At 32.8% G+C, this 18,661-nt stretch overlaps 1 protein-coding gene across 1 annotated transcript in view; it reads left to right on the top strand.

The window, feature by feature from the left end:
• The window catches only part of LOC108911012 (diacylglycerol kinase eta), a 120,588-nt gene that overhangs the window by 85,425 nt on the left and 16,502 nt on the right, over positions 1-18,661 (top strand). Inside the window, exons 7-8 of the mRNA XM_018715823.1 lie at positions 3,117-3,580; positions 15,766-15,978. Of these exons, the coding sequence (XP_018571339.1) occupies positions 3,117-3,580; positions 15,766-15,978 (677 nt within the window). The remainder of the gene's footprint in view (positions 1-3,116; positions 3,581-15,765; positions 15,979-18,661) is intronic.

Genomic DNA, 18,661 nt, shown 5'->3' with positions numbered 1-18,661 from the left:
GCGAAACACCAAAACGGTTATACCACGTCGTCAAGAGTATAATCGCTTATCAATACATAGTAACTATGTCAAATTTGTAATTGCTATTGGCTAAATTTCTAATGAATTATATAATCATTGGAATTCTATTTTATAAGGTGCTGAAAGTGTTCACCATTTACCTCCTGACAGTAATGAATTCGCTGAACAAAATTTTGTAGTGAATCTAAAAGGGTGTTGGGAATAGTGGAAATTTCATGCCTTATCCTTTCCTGCAAGTCTTCGATATTTTGCGGCCTATTTTAGTAGATTACATTTTTTTATATGACCTCACAGAAAAAAGTCAAGCGGAGTCATATCGGGAGCTTAGCTGGCCATTCAATTGCTCATCTGCGTCCAATCCATTTATCAGAAAGACAAAATGTGGAGGAGCCCCATCATGTTGAAACCATATTTATTCTGCCAGTAAATTGGAATTATTATTGTTCGATTGTCTAAGCTCTGGAAAAATATGTTCTTGCTAAAGTAATAAATATTGTTCAGAGGTCAAATTTCCGTTTATAAAATAGGGTCCTATGACGTGTTCATTAACAATGCCACACCAAACATTTACTTTCTGTAGTCAATGGGTGTGAACTTTCTCCATCCAATGTGGATTTTGGTCTAATCAATACCTACAGTTGTGTCGGTTTACGTGCCCGTCAGAAAACAATATGTGGGTGGTGACAAAGTTGACATTTTCGTTTAATTTATCCATAATAACTTCGCAGAACTCGATTCTACGATCAATCGTCTTCACTCAATTCTTGTAACAAATGAATTACGATTATGCTAGGTACATATGGATGTAATTTTTCCCGTTTGCAAATTTTTTTAATGGAATATCGACTCATGTTATGAAAACCCTCTGTTGTGCCGAATTGATTGGATTTTCCACCACACGACATTCAAAGAATGTTCTTCATTTATAAAGTTTATTGGTCTTCTACTCTTTAGTCGATCTGTAATATCTCCAGTTTCATGAAAACGCTGCAATGTTTTTGAAGCGGTTGATTTAGAAATACGTTCCCGATCGGGATTCAATTCATGAAAAATATCCACTATTTCGTGACAATGTCATCTTCTATCACAATATCCTATGATCATTACAACCAATACGGTTTTGATTAAACTTTGCCATTTTGCCAGAAAATTATTAATACTAAATGTTGTCAAGATAATCACTATTAGACAAAAGAACGACGCGACGTTGTTATTTAGCTAGAAACTTTCATCAGGTAACTTGATGGACTATAAATTTAATAGATAAATATTTTTATATAATTTATAAGAAAATGATATTCAATGTTCGATATCTTGAAAACGGTCAAATTTGTTGTTTGTTTAGAATTTTGGGAAGAATTGAAATATAGAATAATATAAAGAGCGTTCCATTAAAGAAACTGTCAGTTACCATTTTCAATCATAATTGTTTATGTTTGTTTAGTCCATAAGTGTCTAGCAGAGAAAGTACTACATGGCACAGGAATGCAAGGTGTTGCAAATGTTTTGTTCAATTTTTCTTATTAATTTCAATAGATTCCAAGGTACAACAGTTTTAAAATATTATCATCTATGTTTTTAAAAAATTCCGTTACTTTATCAACTATACGTATAAAGCATTACAGCAATGCATATACACCGCACTAAGAAATTAATGCACACTTCTGGAACATGAAAATTGGGATTGTCGCCATAGCCTTGCCAGCATGACTCCAGACCTCAATCCATTGAACATGTCTTGGTCTGACTGGTAGACAATTAAAAGATAATCTGCATCGGCCTAATAACATGGAGGACATGGAATTGATCGATATTCACATTTTTGCGAGTGTGTAATCTCTTATGCGAGGGTGTAATTCCAAATAGAAATTAAAATACCAAAAAAAAAAAAAATTACGGGTTTTCAATTTGTTTTTTATTAAACGTTAATCAAGGGATTATACTGACAAAACATGTTTGTGAAGCTAGTAGTATTATAAATCATTAGAGTATAAAGTTTTAATTTTTTTTATAACACAAAAAATTTTTGTGGCACGAGATAACTTTTGTGCCGAGCGGTTTGGGTTTTTAAAAACAAAGTTTATTTTATTTTTAGAAGTTCACAAAAGTATCGATTGAATTAAAGCCGAAATATACAATAATCTTAAAGTTATGAGTTATTACCAGAGAGCGGACAATTTGTGACTTTAACCTTGAAAATAGATATGTCATTCATAAACCTAGATACATTACCCATGACGCAGTGGCGTGTCGGGTATGCATCGGAAATTTACGTGATAATTCACGAAAATTCCACGGTACATACATTTTTAGGCGTTATAAAATATTTAGAAAATCAGAAATTGTATACTACATATTTATTAAATAAAGTTCGGTTAAAAATAGTGTCGTTCTTTTAATTGGAAATTAGGAGTCAATGTAACGAATAGCCTCAGGCGACGCACATGATAGAATAGTCTAACTCACGCTCCATTCATAACAAGGCTGCAGTTTGAATTCTGACCAATAGGAATTCGATAAACGCAACCGATGTCGACGGATGAACTAGAGATGGGCGCGAGTGTTATTTCATTTCTTTAGTACTAAATTAACTTAATTATTTTCTCCTGTTCACATGATTTATAGATTTTAAATAAAGGATACAACTCTACGCGAGGATAATACGATATATTTGCTATACATAATAATTATATTTTGCATAATTTATACACAATACATTTTTAAACGCGTACACATCTTTACCAAAATTTGACCTATTCTTCGGGTTAAAGACACACATTGTCCGCTCTCTAGTTATTACGTATTACCTCTGAGCAATAACTCAATTAACAATAAACTTTCCCCATATTTATAATAGTAACATAACAAAGTTAATGCTTTAGACTCTAGATCATAATACTAAATCAGCCCCCTGAACAAACCCAATCCTCGACTACTATAACCATTAACAACAATTATATTTTTCACTGACATTCCAATATCGAATTTGGGACACGCAGTAGATAAACTTTATACAATTAAACTTTTAAAGTTTAATTGTATAAATCCCCATCTCGTTCGCGTCAAGGAATTCTCATGTTTCGCTTTTTTTGCAGCATAGACACAACAACGGAGAGTATCCTAATAGAAACCGCCTCGACACTAATTACGATAGAACTCGAACAAAAGACCATCGAAGAGGAAGTCGAAGTAGAGAAGGAACAGCAACAACGACGTGACAGTACAAAATACGAAAACGAATTAGAAAAAAACGTAGACGACGAGAAAGAATGTAGTAGTATCTTATCCGCCATATCAAACGAGGAAGTAAGCATTACCTCGGAGATCCTGGACCAAAAATCTTTTGTACCACGGAAAGATAGCGACGGTGAGGATCTGAACGGTCATATTTGTCATATCGATTCCCCTGAAACTGACACTTACCCAAACTCGGACATCATCCATGGTGAGTCTTTAATGGATGATATTAGTTCGATGTTAGGTGAGGTGTATGGATACGGTCAGGATAGTATCGAAAATACTTACACTGACGACACGACGTTGTTTCCGAGCGATATAGGTAAGAACGACAATCACCTTTACCGCTCCCCAATAACGCCATGCCCTGAGTGAACACACCCTCGCACCAGTACTTCGTCTGTATTTGCTACCAGACATTTTCTTTCCTTCACCCAAAATCGAACAGTCACTAGAAAATTCAAATTAAATTAAAATTATTATTAAACATTTGCATTTTAGAATATTATTAAGAATTTTAATAAAATTATGTTTTTCTTACACCGGTTTTAGGTGATAGAATACATTTTCTGCCCAAAATTTATGAAGAACCTTTAAGGTCGAATGCAATTTTTTTCTCTAATCTATCAAAATAAGCAAGACGTTTTAGTCAATTTTGTTTGTAGATCACAAAACATAATTCTTATAATTAAAGATAATGTCAAAACTTGATTTGCCCCTACCCCCTAAACAAAATGGTGCGCTACTTAATGAATTACTGAATTAATTTATAAATTCATGTGTTATTATAATAAAGCACTGCAGCTCTTTTACAACCTAGCTTGGGAAAAATTACTCTTGTCGACTGGTTGTTGTCTTTTTATATTCATTGGCACAATTTTTTCTTATGAAAACTTTGAAATTAGATACAAGTATGTGTAATGTTAACAGTTTGGGTTATTTTTATTTATAAATTTTAAAAGGTATAAGAAAAGTGATTTTTCTTAAATATATTATTTCCATATTTATTTAAAAACATTACATTTTTTGTATCAAAATTTTGTCATATAAAACGGCTCCTAGTACCATTTTATTCCAATATTTTTATTTATAAAAGGTGCCCCAAAAGAAACGGCGGATTTCATATGAAAAAAAATATTTTATTAATTAAAAAGTTAGCAAAATTTTTACATGTTTTTAAAGGGTAGACATTTCCAGTAAATATGAAAGAGGATATCGGATAGATGCCCTCCGCGACTCTTTTGGCATACTCTACTTCTTTTAGGAAAATTCTGTATCAAGCTTACCTGCGACTGAATTTTGTTGATAACTCTCCGAATTCCTGCCTTTAAATCAAGAATGGTATTCATTTGAGCAGAATAAACTCTGGACTATACGAATACCCACAGGAAAAAGTCGCATGGCGTAAGATCGCATGATTTTGGTGGTCAACTCGCTTCACTGTTACATGGGATGAATGGTTCATTAAATTTCTGCCGTAACAAGTTGATAGTTTCACATGCCGTCTGGCAGATAGCACCATCCTGCTGGAATCACATATCATCCAAATCCATACCATCCAAATAAGGTCACGAAAATATCCAATAGCATCTTTCGATATTTCCGTATTTCTGCCACACTATCTCTTACCATAGTAATGTTTTCGGCTGAACGGCCAGTATGAGGCCGACCTGTTTTTTTATTGTTTGCATCCGAACCTGCTTCTTCAAATTTAGCAACTAATATTTTCACAGCTGTTTCATTGAGCGTTCCTTGCGCACAGTCTCAGCTACACTTTACTACTACTACTACTACTACTACTACTACTACTACTACTACTACTACTACTACTACTACTACTACTACTACTACTACTACTACTACTACTGCTACTGCTACTACTACTACTACTACTACTACTACTACTACTACTACTACTACTACTACTACTACTACTACTACTACTACTACTACTACTACTACTACTACTATTATTTTAAACCTTAACACACCCACATGTCGAAAAGAAACATGTATAGGAACTTCTTTTGTTAATTTTTGATCTGCCCAAGAACTGAATAAAGATTTTAAGTTACAGCTCGCTATTTCATGAAGAAGCTTTTCTCATCTAAACGGTAAACACATATTTGTTTGTTTTGTCGTAGAGAAAGACAGTCTAGAGAAAATACGGCATATATCCAATTAACTACGGCACTGAACCTGCATAATATCTTGATTGCGATCTGAATATATTTTCGTCAATCTATTCTGATTGGTGTTAGTGATTACAATCAAACCTAACTGTTATAAACTGATATAGTTCTAACCTCGAGTATACTACAGCGCCAGCGTAACTTATATAAAGTCTTTCAATATGAAATCTGTCGTATAGAACCTTCAAATACAAATCAAAAAGTCGTTTTCATTACCAAGTATAATAATAATAATGTACTAGTAGCTAAACTTTTGTAAAAATGTCTTGGTTTCCAGATACTAACGAAGCACTGGTGTTAAGTATACGTAAAGTATAAGTAAAATTTCGAGGGCATTTAACTGCTGTCATATAACGTGAACATAAATGATTTTCCTTTTTTTAATATTCAATTATTAAACGATCTTTATCGGTCCCATTATAAACGATTACACAAAGTTGTCAATTTATTGGCATTTGGTTTAAGTAAATTATAGACTATATTATAATTATAGACACTGGATAACAACGCGTTTAATTTAAAAAAGTGACAATCATTTACACTCACGATATTGTATTTTACTTTACCAATAAGTATATTTTCAAACTATACCTACCCGACTATCTACAGTTACCATTATTACAATCACGACAATATTTTTTTTATAAATAAACATAAAGTCCTGTTTAAATATTCAAATAGAAAGATTTTTTAAATTAATCCTAATCACTTATTTTAAAAATCATTGATTAATGCTTTGATATCTTAAAAATAAAACAGTATTGTATTAAAAAGTTCCTAAGAGCTCTTAAACACGTTTTGCGTTTACCTTTGTTGTAAATTTCCTAGCTTCAACAAATTGGCCAAAAAATTGGAGACATAGAACAGATTCTAATTTATTGGCCAATTTTGGGGATTTTTAGTAACTTTTAATATTTCTGTAGTTACATTCTTGCATTTTGACACTTACCTCCCTCCCTCTCCATTCTTCGTGACACTTAATAACTGACACTATCATGGTGGGTCGTAGTAAATAGCCACTATATGTGGGTGATTTGCCAAGTCGATAGCCTTAAATTTGTCCAATAAATTGTCAAATTTCTTGAAACGTGGTTTTAGGTGCTCCAGATGTACCGAATTGTGACAATTTCTTGACCAGTTTAATACATCAAGAACTGTTAAATAACTAAACTTATTCATCGTTTACATAATTTTGTGGTTGTTCTTCGATTTGATTTTAAAAAGACAACAATTTTTACATAATTATAAAAATAAAACAGTCCACTCTTTAATGACCTTTATTTAATCATAATGCTTCCTGTTGAGGATGTACTTCTTAGATGTCATTTATACTCATCATAAATAGTAAGTTTTAAAATATTTCTTGTCGAAATAACTGGGAAATGAAGAATCGTTATAAGCCTCGAAATATCTTTTTATTTTCTTGAATTTCAATCCAGTAAGCAAAGGTTTTTTTCCAAGAAAAAAATGTAGAAGTTTTTTCTCGCCGGTTCTATATGTTTTTTGAGGTGCTGAATCCGAATCTGAGGTTTCCCACCTCGCCAGACGTCGGCTTTACAAGGAAAATTGCAAAAACCTCAAATTTTCGGCACTTTTTTCAGTTTTTTAACTATAACTCGAAAACTAAGCGTTTTTTGATGATAACTATGATATACCAAATTAAAGTAGACAAAATTTCCTACAAATACGTATAATAACTCTAAAGTCTGGACAATCCATAACATGAATATCTGCTATCGCCTTATACATTAAAGTAAGTAACAAATAAGACAATCACCACACTTCCCTACATTAAGGAAGCTCTATGGATTGATTCGTCTCATATTTTTTCAGCTAAAACATTTATACAGGATGAGTCGAGAGGATCGCACTAAACTCCACTAATATATTCTACTCATCAAAATAATAAAAAAACTGAAATGTTGTTATGCGACTTTCATTAGTTTTCAAGCTATGACGTACATTTCAATAAAAAAAATAATTTATTAATATCCTATAGCGTTATTTGATTAAATGTTTAAAAACATCGCCATTGACCTCTAAATACTTTCCGTAACAAAAGGCATCTGTAGCTCGCCTGATTGCCGCATATCTAGCTTTGTACACGTCATTTTTTAATCAACCGCATACACAGTAATCTAGTAGTGTGAGATCTGAAAATATTGAAGGGACCAATAACCATGATACGCTTTAGGCCCGGCACTTTGAGTCTCAATTAAGGCTTAACTAATCAGGCGATTAGACTGTGATTATACTTTATAAAATAAATCAGTACATGTACAGTCTAATCATCTGATCAGTTAATCAACCTTTAACCGAGAATCAAACTACCCGGCCTTAATCGTACAAATGTGTAATCAAATGTTAAATTATTGCAACATAAAATGACACTGACAAATATCCTACTTTTTTACTGGAAACATGACATATTCTGATTTCAGATTTTTTAAATTACGCTCTCTATAATTGAAAACAAATGAAAATCATTTTGAATTTTTTCTTATTATATTGACGTGTAGAATCCATTCTCCCGACTCACCCTGTATTATTGTCACCAATATTATCGTCATAATTTTAAGCGTGCCACTCTATATTACTCGTACAGTAATATAAAGTTGATTCAATTTATTTTCGCTACATCTCCGTTTCATAATAAAGGATAATACGCCACGACCCAAGTTTCTCTTCAATTACCGATGATGCATCATCCATCATCCACCGAATTAACGGTTCTTTAGCCCTCCTATTTTTCCATTTTGTTTCACCATCCAGCTGTAGTTAAGTGTTATCCCATTCATAAAATGAGCAATCTTTTGAAGGTGATAAATTGAACCGTAATAGTAATGCTTATTAAACCGTAAAATAAAGCGTTTATTGTATTTAGTTGATGAATAAAATTTATTACGTTCACGAATTTGGATTAAAACTACGAATTTTTAGGCTGTTTTTAATATACAGTATGTTCCAACAAAAAGTAAACACCTTTGAATCTGTACAGGACAGTTTTTTGGAAAAATTGCCGCACTTTTTGTCTTCTAACCGTGTTGCCTTTTTAAAAATCTATCTACTGTATTACTGTATAAGGTGCTACTAATTATTTTTTAAATTACCTGTATGTTTTTTATTATTAGTTTTTTTTATAGTACTTTTACATTACTTTAAAGGTATTCAGCTAAATCAAGTTAGGTCTAAACATTTTTCTAATGATGATTCTATATAAAGACAAATCATAACAGTTTTCTTCAAATAATTTCTAAAGGCTCTATCTATACTTTTCATATGCCATTTTGTTCGAATAATTTTACACGATTTTGCACACCCATTTTAAAATTTTGAAAATAAAAATTCCTTCCGAACTCCACCTAATCTAACGTTTTATGCCATTTGCTGCTCTTTTCAAATTTATCGCTCAGTGAAACAAGTTATTGCCCATGAGAGAAAAAAAGAAATCCTTCTAGAATACCGAAATGGTATGATTACACCAGCACACAAAAAAAACTCGAGTGCGAATGTAGACTCCGGTAGTGCTACTCATTTTGATGCCAATAATCGGTAAAACACACTCTTAGTCAAAGTTTGGCTCCTATTATTTAGAGTTGGCCATTTTAATTAGTAGAATAAAGGCACACAAAAATGTCCAAACCTCCGACGTATTTTGATGAGCTGAAAACGATACCGTAGTCAGAATTTATGCATGACCGGTCAGTATCTTGTAAAATCTATATTGAGAATGAAACCGGACCCACAAATAACTCAGTCATAGTCCTAATTTGATTTTGCTCTACATAATATCTGATTTCCGACGTATTTTGGCCAGCTAGAAACGACACCGTAGTCAGAATTTATGCACAGTCGGTCAGTATCTTGTAAAATCTATATTTAGGATGAACATGGACCCAAACATCGATTAATTTAGCCAAAGAAGGACTATTCGCTTTGCTAAGACTAACAAGATTATGGTTAATCTTTGTTTCTAGAGTTCTCACTATTTTATTTTCAAATGATCTGCGAAGAGGAGGTCTTTTTCTTTTTTTTTTTCCTCTTTAGTTTCCAGTATATCCGTTTCGGATTCCAACGATAGTCAGCTAACATATTTACTTTCCATCTTCCTTGATATGGGTTTTCCATTTCTTTGAGTTCCTGATGGAACCTGTCCACCCTGTTCTTCGCTAAAGTCCACAAGGTTGTCTGCAAAGTAATCGAGATGTGAGGAAATATAATTCAGATTCATTAAACAGCCTCTTGAAGTTGCTGACCTTTTTTTAAACTATTTCTTCGAATTTTGCTCTTCCCAATTTTTACACACTTTAAAACTCAATCAAGCATCTTTTCTTTAGTATTCATTGTTTCATTGAAACGAAGAACTACGGTATATCGTTTTCAGCTCACCAAAATATATCGGAAATAATATGTCAGATCTTTGGGTTTGGACTTTTTTGTGCTCCTGCTATTCTATTGATTAAACTCTAAATATTAAGAGCCAAACTTTGGTTAAGAATATGTTTTATCGATTATTGGCATCAAAATGAGTAGCACTACCGGATTCTACATTTTTTTTTGTGTGCCGGCGTTTTCTCTCTAAGTAGCATTAGTAGTATTGGGTGTTAATCTGACAGAAGAGAAATTTTTGTCAAGAAACAGAGGGAAATTTATTTTTTGCATTTGAAATAAAAATTATCTAAATTCTTTAATTCAACATCGTGAAATCCACACCACACCACAAAAACACAGACTGAAAACTCAAAACTATTTTGAGAAGCCCTAAAACAGTTTTATTTCATAAATTCAAATAAACTTAATCACACAAACTCAGTGGTGGTAAGGCTCTCAATTGAGCCGTTTTATATTGATTCGTTTTAATACTTAGGAATTAAGAACACTTTTAACTAGTTTTTTCGTTGTTACCCTATTGGCGATACTTTTTAAGCTTAGCTTTATCCCTTAGAAGCTTCGCCGCAGGCACAGAAAATCCTGAGCGGATTGGATGCTAAATTGCTGATTTAGATCTCGAGCGGGCGCTCGCAATGAATTTTTTATAATGTTTGACATCGAAAAAGAGTTTATTATTGTAAATATTCATAAAATATAGTTATTTGTAAGTTGTAAACGGGTGTTAAACAATGCAACTATATGGTTAATGTTCGAATTTAATCAACGGATCCTGAAAAGGAACTACATATATTGTCTTTCAAATATTTTGGACCAGACACTAATTGTTGTAAGTTCGCCCGTGAGACTTTTTAATAAAGTTATAAATAAGCAATATATCAAAAGCCAGTGAATTCGACTCGTGTACATACACTTGCCAGAGACTTCTGCTCTACTTCTAAAAGTGCAAAATCCCAATGTCGACGCTCGATTGTTTTTATGGTGGCTCTGCCAATTCTCGGGCATTAGACTGACATCTGTCATATCCGAATTGAGACAATTCATGGCTTCTCTGAGGTAGAATCTGGCTTTTATTTTAGATTTATATAAAACAACTCGATTTCGTATACCAGTTAGATTTTTGTAATATCTCTGGTATTTTTGCGGGACCACCTTGCCAAACCGTAGCTTTTCCAGATGTCGTCTGCTGCGGTTTGGGGTGTCTGGTGTGGTTTGCGGCTATATATGGACAGTTTCGGCGGTTGGATTCGAAACGTGGGTGATAATTTCGATTCAAAACATGGGTGAAAATTTATATCGCAACATCACAGGAATGGTTAGCTAGTCGCATCAGCAACTGCTTTTGATTGGGTTTTCGGCGCGTAGGAGTTCTTCAAACTGCTTCGTAGGTTAGATTTAATTGAGTAAAATTTGAAATACACTAGAGACTATAACAATTTTTTATGTATAGTGTGGGCGAAATTCGACACATCTAGAGGTTTCTCGTATTTCCGGAATAGGTTGAAATAAAAATGTCATGGGCCATTTTTCATTTTTCGAATATTTTTTTTTATTTGTGAATTTTTTTAATTTAATGAAAAGAATATTTTTTTTTAGTTTCTTTTTAATATAATAATTTTTTGTATAATCCGGACTTAAATATTTATTTCCCTACATATTTTTCGAATTTTGAAATCTATGTAAAATTTCCTTCCAAATGATGCACCATATATTATACAAAAAAAAAATATAAAAAAATGTTCTGTGAATGACCCTGTACAACTATAGTAGCTATAATTTCTAACATGTATTCAATAAATGTGATAGGTATTCTCTTTCGCTACATGAGAGACACAATTTTAAAATAGATGTGCAAAATTGTGCAACGTAAGTTTAAAAAATAACCGAACTTCTAAACTTTATTATTAATTTTATACTAGTCCTTGTCTTCGTCAAAGTACTCCCCTTTCCTATTCACACTCTTTTTTCAGCGGTATTTCCATTTCACGAAGCAGTCCTTCATTTGAAATGGCCTTTAAAGTCTGTGACGAATTTGCTTTGATGTCACCAATAGTCTAAAAGCAGAGTCCTTTCAGAACTGATTTTAATTTCAGAAATAAGGAAAAACGCAAGTAGTCAGATCTAGCGAGTAAAGTGTGCGAGGGAGGATAGTAATCTGATGTTTTGTACAAAACAGAGGAATTGACAAAGCTGAGCGTACGAGCGCATTGCCATGGTGCATGAGCCAAGAGTTGTCTCGTCACAACTCTGATCTCTTTTTGCGGATTTTTTCACGTAACCATTGTAAATCGCCTTGATAGTACGGAAGGTTCACTGTTTCATCTTGAGGCAAGAATTCAAAATGCATAATTAAAGTAAAAAAAAAGCAGTTTGACACTGGATCGGGACTGACGTGCTTTCTTGGAGCGTGGAGACCTAACCTAACCCATTGTGATGATTGAACTTTTGTCTCAATGTCGTAGCCGTAAACCCAGCTTTTCTCTCCCGTTGTGATCCTTTGAATGAATGTTTCATCGTCATTGAATTGTTCAAGGAGTTGCCGACAAATGTCTACACGATTTTTTTTCTGTTGTTCAGTCATCAAACGAGGAACAAATGTTTCTGTAACTCGATGCATGTTCAATTCTTCAGTAAAAATTTCATGGCATGACCCAATTGAGATGCTAACCTATTCCGCAATGTCTCCGACATTCAATCGGCGATTTGTACGCACCAGATCTTTGACTTTCTGAACGTGGGAGTCGTATTCAATTCACGTTTAAATCGTGAACACCTTTCGTAATGTTGCGTATGACCCAGAACATCATCTCCATAAGCTTGCTTCAAAAGTTGAAACATTTCCATAACAGTTTTTCCCAGTTTCACGCAAAAATCACGTTACATCGTTGTTCCCGAAAATCGCACTTAAACACGTCGCGTTCAAATAACAATATCACGAAAACTAAATGAGATATCAACAATCTAACGCAATGTTACCGCATATCACTAAATATCTCCATTAGCGTGCAATTATAAAAATCGAGTTATTTTCTGAATAGCCCTAGAAGGTATGTCCAAAACCACGAGGATGGTACATGTTGTATATAAAATTTGTTAACTTTGGTGGCAATTTGACGGACCTTTGTGACAACCTACATAACGTTTTTACTTATTATTTTTTAAGTATTACTTTTGATCATTTACCTACACTCATTGTAAGTAAGGTATGTGGTAGTTATTGTTTTCAAAGTTTATTAGAGTTTTACGTCATTAATTTTCTCATTGAAATATCGTTATTTAGTTGTTGTACTTGAATATGAAGCTGATTAGAAAATTACTCAAATAATGTTACAATGTAAAGTTTTCCCATAGTAATAATGACATCACTTTACACCAACAGGAAATTCAATCATGACGCATATTTTCATGTTTTAAGGATTTCTTAAAGTGGCTAAATTTAATATTGGCCTTCATTTATAATCATCTTATAGCAGTTAATATGGAGATCTTGGAAATATTTGATATTTTGTATGTACAGGCTGGTCCATTTTCGATGGGATTTCAGGGTATCTCAGAAACTACTAAAGATATGATAAATCTGACACCACGTTCTCGAGCTCGATTTTCATGGCAAACTCGACTGTCAAATCAGAAATTTGCTATCTTCATTTGTTTCTGAGTTACAGGGCGTTTCTCGTTATTGTGACACTTTTGAACATGTCTGTATCTCAGCTGTTAAATAAGTTAGAGTTAAAGTGAAAACTGCTCAAGACTAATTCTTTGGCGTAGAATTGAATGCCGGTATTAGATTTTTAGTAGGTCTTAAGATTCCGGAGTTATGACCCAAAGTTATAATTTTTTAAATGGAAATCGTAGCTGGTTATGACCTAAAAAAATGGAGATTTTTTTTTGCTTTTCAGCAATATACCACATGCTATAGTTATTTTTCCAAACACAGAAGATACGGGGTGTTTTATATATAAATTCGATCCTTTTTTACATTTTAATATGGCTGGCTATGAAAATACATACAAAACTATAATTCTTACTTTTACAAAACTCATATCTGTTGTAAAAATATGACGTTTATTTAAAATATATATTACAGATAAGAAAAGACAGAGTTTTCAAATTTTTATTCCACTTCAACTGAAGTTACAATATTAAACGTAAATTAAACAATAGTAAGTACCTACATCAATAAAAACTTTCAAAAATGATAGCTAAATGTTCAAATTGCCGTCCCTCAACTGTCACACATTTCACGCATCTTCTGGCAACGCTTCGGGTAGCATTCATTAAATGTATAGGTATTTGAAATATTATTAAAAGGAATTTTAAATATAATGTCTTTTAGAAAACCTCAAAGGAAAAAGTCCAACGGACTCAAATCAGGTAACCTAGCTGGCCATCTGATCGGTCCGTTTGTTCCTATCCACCTATCTCCTAAAATTTCGTTAGTATTATATTATCACACGAGTATATGTTGTGCATTTAAAATAAATGTCATATTTTACAACAGATATGACTTTTGTAAAAGTAAGAATTATAATTTTATCTGTATTTTCATAGCCGGTCATATTAAAAGGGAAAAAAATATATAATTTATATATAAAACACTCCGTATCTTCCGTGTTTGTAGAAATAACTAACATGTGATATATTGCTGAAAAGCGGAAAAAAATCTCCATTTTTTTAGGTCGTAACCAGCTAGGATTTCCATTTAAAAAATTATAACTGTGGGTCATAACTCTGAAATCTTAAGATCTACTAAAAATCTAATATCGGCATTCAATTCTACGCCAAAGAATTAGTCTTGAGCAGTTTTTACTTTAACTCTAACTTATTTAACAGCCGAGATACAGACATGTTAAAAAGTGTCACAATAACGAGAAACGCCCTGTAACTCAGAAACAAATGAAGATAGCAAATTTCCGATCTGACAGNTAACAGCCGAGATACAGACATGTTAAAAAGTGTCACAATAAATTTCTGATCTGACAGTCGAGTTTGCCATGAAAATCGAGCTCGAGAACGTGGTGTCAGATTTATTATATCTTTAGTAGTTTCTGAAATACCCTGAATTCCCATCGAAAATGGACCAACCTGTACAATAATGAAAAAGAAATGTTCCTTAATAATAATAATAAAATTTTATTTGCCCATAATATAAAAAATTATAAAGTGAGGGTATCACAAAAATCTTAATTTAGACAAAAAGGAAGTACGCTCAGTACACCACAAGTGGATTCCTGATCTTTCGCGCATCCTAGAAGCATGTGGATATTCTAACATAGTAAAAATTATATACACACATATACATACACATGTAATATAAAATATATCTTCAATTACACGATCAACATAGTCTTTCAGAAATGCTGTTTCAAATTAATAAAAAAAATTACAATTTCCGAAAAACTAATCGAAAGTTTTTAAAAAGAAAACGTGATTATATAGAAAATGAAAACATCCTGTAAATGAAGTACCATTTAACTTACCTTCCCAATGTTTTGGGACAGAGATTGCTGGGGATGAGGATGTACATGTAGTAACATCACATTTTATCATTTCATCCATAAAAATGTGTCAACTCACAATAAAATTTCCCCTGTCCTGGCGATTTTTTAAAAAGTCCTTTTCGAGAAAAAAGTTTTTTTATCTATACGGTATTTTCTTATTTTAACAGGTATATTTTAACATATCCATTATACCCTGTATTATTTTATCACTTTTATCTTAATTATTTATACTTATAATTAATTCCTGAATAATAATGTAACAATTCACATATTTAAAATAATTTTTTTGACGTCCAAGCAATTTTCCAAGAGCTTGTGGGAAGCAATTGCAGCTGGTATATCAAAGCATTAATTATTCCTTAATCATCCCCAAATAAACCGTAACTGTTAGTGAAGTTTAATTGTTCAAAGCCTTGTAACGGAAGTTATTACTTCTCCAGAGAGAAAAATTAGTTTGAAGAAGGACTCCCTGGAGCGCAAGCGGCGAAGCTCGAGGACGAAGATGGAAACAAAAGTGGACGAAGATACGCAATTTGGATTTGAAAACCGTGCCTTTATGTCCCAACATGTATTTTTAGATAACAAGTTTGAGGCAGAGCCCGCCCCTCGTTACTGCAGTTTAGCCCAATTTGTTGAAGGTAGGCTCATTGTGCCATCCATAATACAATAAAAACCCTCGTTTTCTGTTTTAATTTTACATCGCGCTCGTTTTTATCCCCAACAAAAAATTCATTCAAATAATTTTGACACGGGATCACAACTCTGGAAAGGGATTATTAAATTTTACAGGCAAAACGATAAACCGCCTAATCCCACAGGTAATGTTATTATATTTACAACAATAAAACTCTTAAATTGACATGGGCTTTAATAACAATTATTTTTCATTATTTTTCTGGGAATCCAATTTGCTGAGGGTAATTTAAAGTAAAATTAATAATTGAATTATACACAAACTTTTTAAATTCCTACATCTACTTTCAATAATATCGAATAGATGAACATGTGTGAAAATAACCTATTACATCAAGTTAACCGGTGTTTCAAAAAACTTTACGATTTATACTTACACAGGGTGTTTTCTAAGTCACAACTTCAGGGGTAGTTCTGTTTAGAGTTAAAATGAAGCAGATTTAGACTTTAGAAAACCTCCAATTTGAGCTTTAGGATCTCAATCAAGGGATTCTAAGTGGCAGTATCTCTCAGAATCAAGATCTCTGGTTTACATACAAGGTACGTTCCAAAGTAAACAGGCATCTACATGCGTTGGAAAGGTGAATCCTTCACCCATGGAGACTATTTCACCGATGACATTTGGAGAAATAGAAGCGAAGTTATTGCGTCTGAAATGACAGTATGTTTGTGTCATCAATAGAAAAATGAGCTTCGAACAAAGAGCTAATAAGTATTAAGTTCTGTTTTAAACTTGGTAAAACTTTTACCGAAACGTTTCAATTGATGAACCAAGTTTATGGTGATGATTATTGTATCACGAGTGGTATATGCGGATTAAACACTGTCGTGAGGACATAAATGATGAGCAACATGTTAGTCAATCGAAATCCGTGACCATGAAAATGCACGTGAATTCATCAAAGATCAGCCAAAATCTTCATTGAAATTTATGGAATTGGAATTGAGCATCTCAAAAACATCAGTTTATCGCATTTTGATCGAACATTTATGGAGCTACCGAAAAGTGCGTACACCGTTTGTTCCGCACAAGTTGACAGACGACCAAAAATTACTCAGAATTGAACATTCGAAGGACATTATCAAGGACAAAAAGGACAAAAACTTTCTTTACAACATTGTGACTGGTGTTTTCAGTATAATCCAGAAACCAAGTGCCAAAGTGGAAGGCGTCAGAGGAGCCAAAACCCAAAAAAACTCGTTAGAAGAAGTCAAAAGTGAAGACAATGTTGATTTGCTTTTACGATTCCAAAGGCTTTGTCCACGAAGAGTTCGTTCTACCGCCACCGGTCCAAAGAAGCGTTTGGTGCATCATATTTGTAGTATTCGGCCAGAATATCGCGAAGAAGGAAGTTGGTGTTTGTTGCACGATAATGCGCCACCTCATGGATCGACACTTGTGACCGATTTTTTAACTAAAAATCGCATTTTACTCTCCGTATTTGCCTGATTTGGTATCATGCGACTTTTACCTTTTCGGAAAAATGTATTTGCCGAAGAAGGGAAACGTTTTGTGGACGTAGAAACTATCGAAAAGGTTTGTACCGCCATTCTGAAGCATATCCCAACTGACGATCTAAAACACTCATTCGACATGCTTTTAGACCATGAAAATCACTGTATTTAGTCGGAAGGAGATTATTTTAAATAAAATAAATCGGTTTTGCTAAAAACAATGTTTACTGTAGGTTTACTTTGGAACGCACCTTATATAACTAATATATGTTCAGTAAATGATACATAACGTGTAATTCAAAGATTTTAAATAGATGCTACACTTTTTTAAACATCCATATCCAAACTTCCTTTATCATTTTAAACGAATTTTATATTTAAGAATTTTTTATATAATTAAGTTGTTCAAGGAATTAGTGAAGAAATAGTCACAATAATTCGCAATATTTGAGTTATTCAATAAATTGGTCAATTTATTGGTCAAATCTAAGGTTACCAACTTTTAAAATAAAACTCAATAATAGCAACAAAAAACCACCAACCACGATAGACTTGCAACTGCTTTAAATATATCTATTTTAAAAATTGCACTTAGGTAATTGGTAACGCATTTGCGGCAAATTCATTCTAGCAAACTTTAGGCACGTACCTTTCTAGAGGTTCCAACGACAAAATACTATGTGTCCAAGAAATATTAAAACAAACACATAACATAAATAATTGATACCTAGCGTCATAAAACTCTCACGAACTTTTATAAACCTTTTATTGTCTGTTCTTTTTCTGAATTTATCTAAACTCTTGGTTTACCTGGTTATCAGATTATTTATTTTTCTTTAAAATCTAATTTCGCTAATGCTGAATAATTATGACTGTCTCACTAATTGTGTTATAACAAATGTCACGTTTTGATTAATTTTTATGGTTAACAAAAAATCACACATTGTTAAGGAAACTAAATTGAATTTGGAAATATTAAAGAAAATATGGCAGTTTTTGAAATATTCTTGTCACGTAACATTCGTGACAATAGTCATGTCAAAACACTTTTTCGATTTTGTATTTCCAAAAGATAAAATCGCTCGTTATGTTTATACTATCTTCGATCAAGAAATATACATTACACTCCTGATTTTATCAACATCATGCTAGTAATTCCGCGTTTCACTTGTC

This window comes from Anoplophora glabripennis, unplaced genomic scaffold, assembly GCF_000390285.2.
Source record: "Anoplophora glabripennis isolate ALB-LARVAE unplaced genomic scaffold, Agla_2.0 scaffold556, whole genome shotgun sequence".
Classification (NCBI taxonomy): Eukaryota; Metazoa; Arthropoda; class Insecta; order Coleoptera; family Cerambycidae; genus Anoplophora; species Anoplophora glabripennis.
The sequence above is the reverse complement of the archived record's forward strand: the minus strand, read 5'-3'. Positions and strand labels throughout refer to the sequence as shown.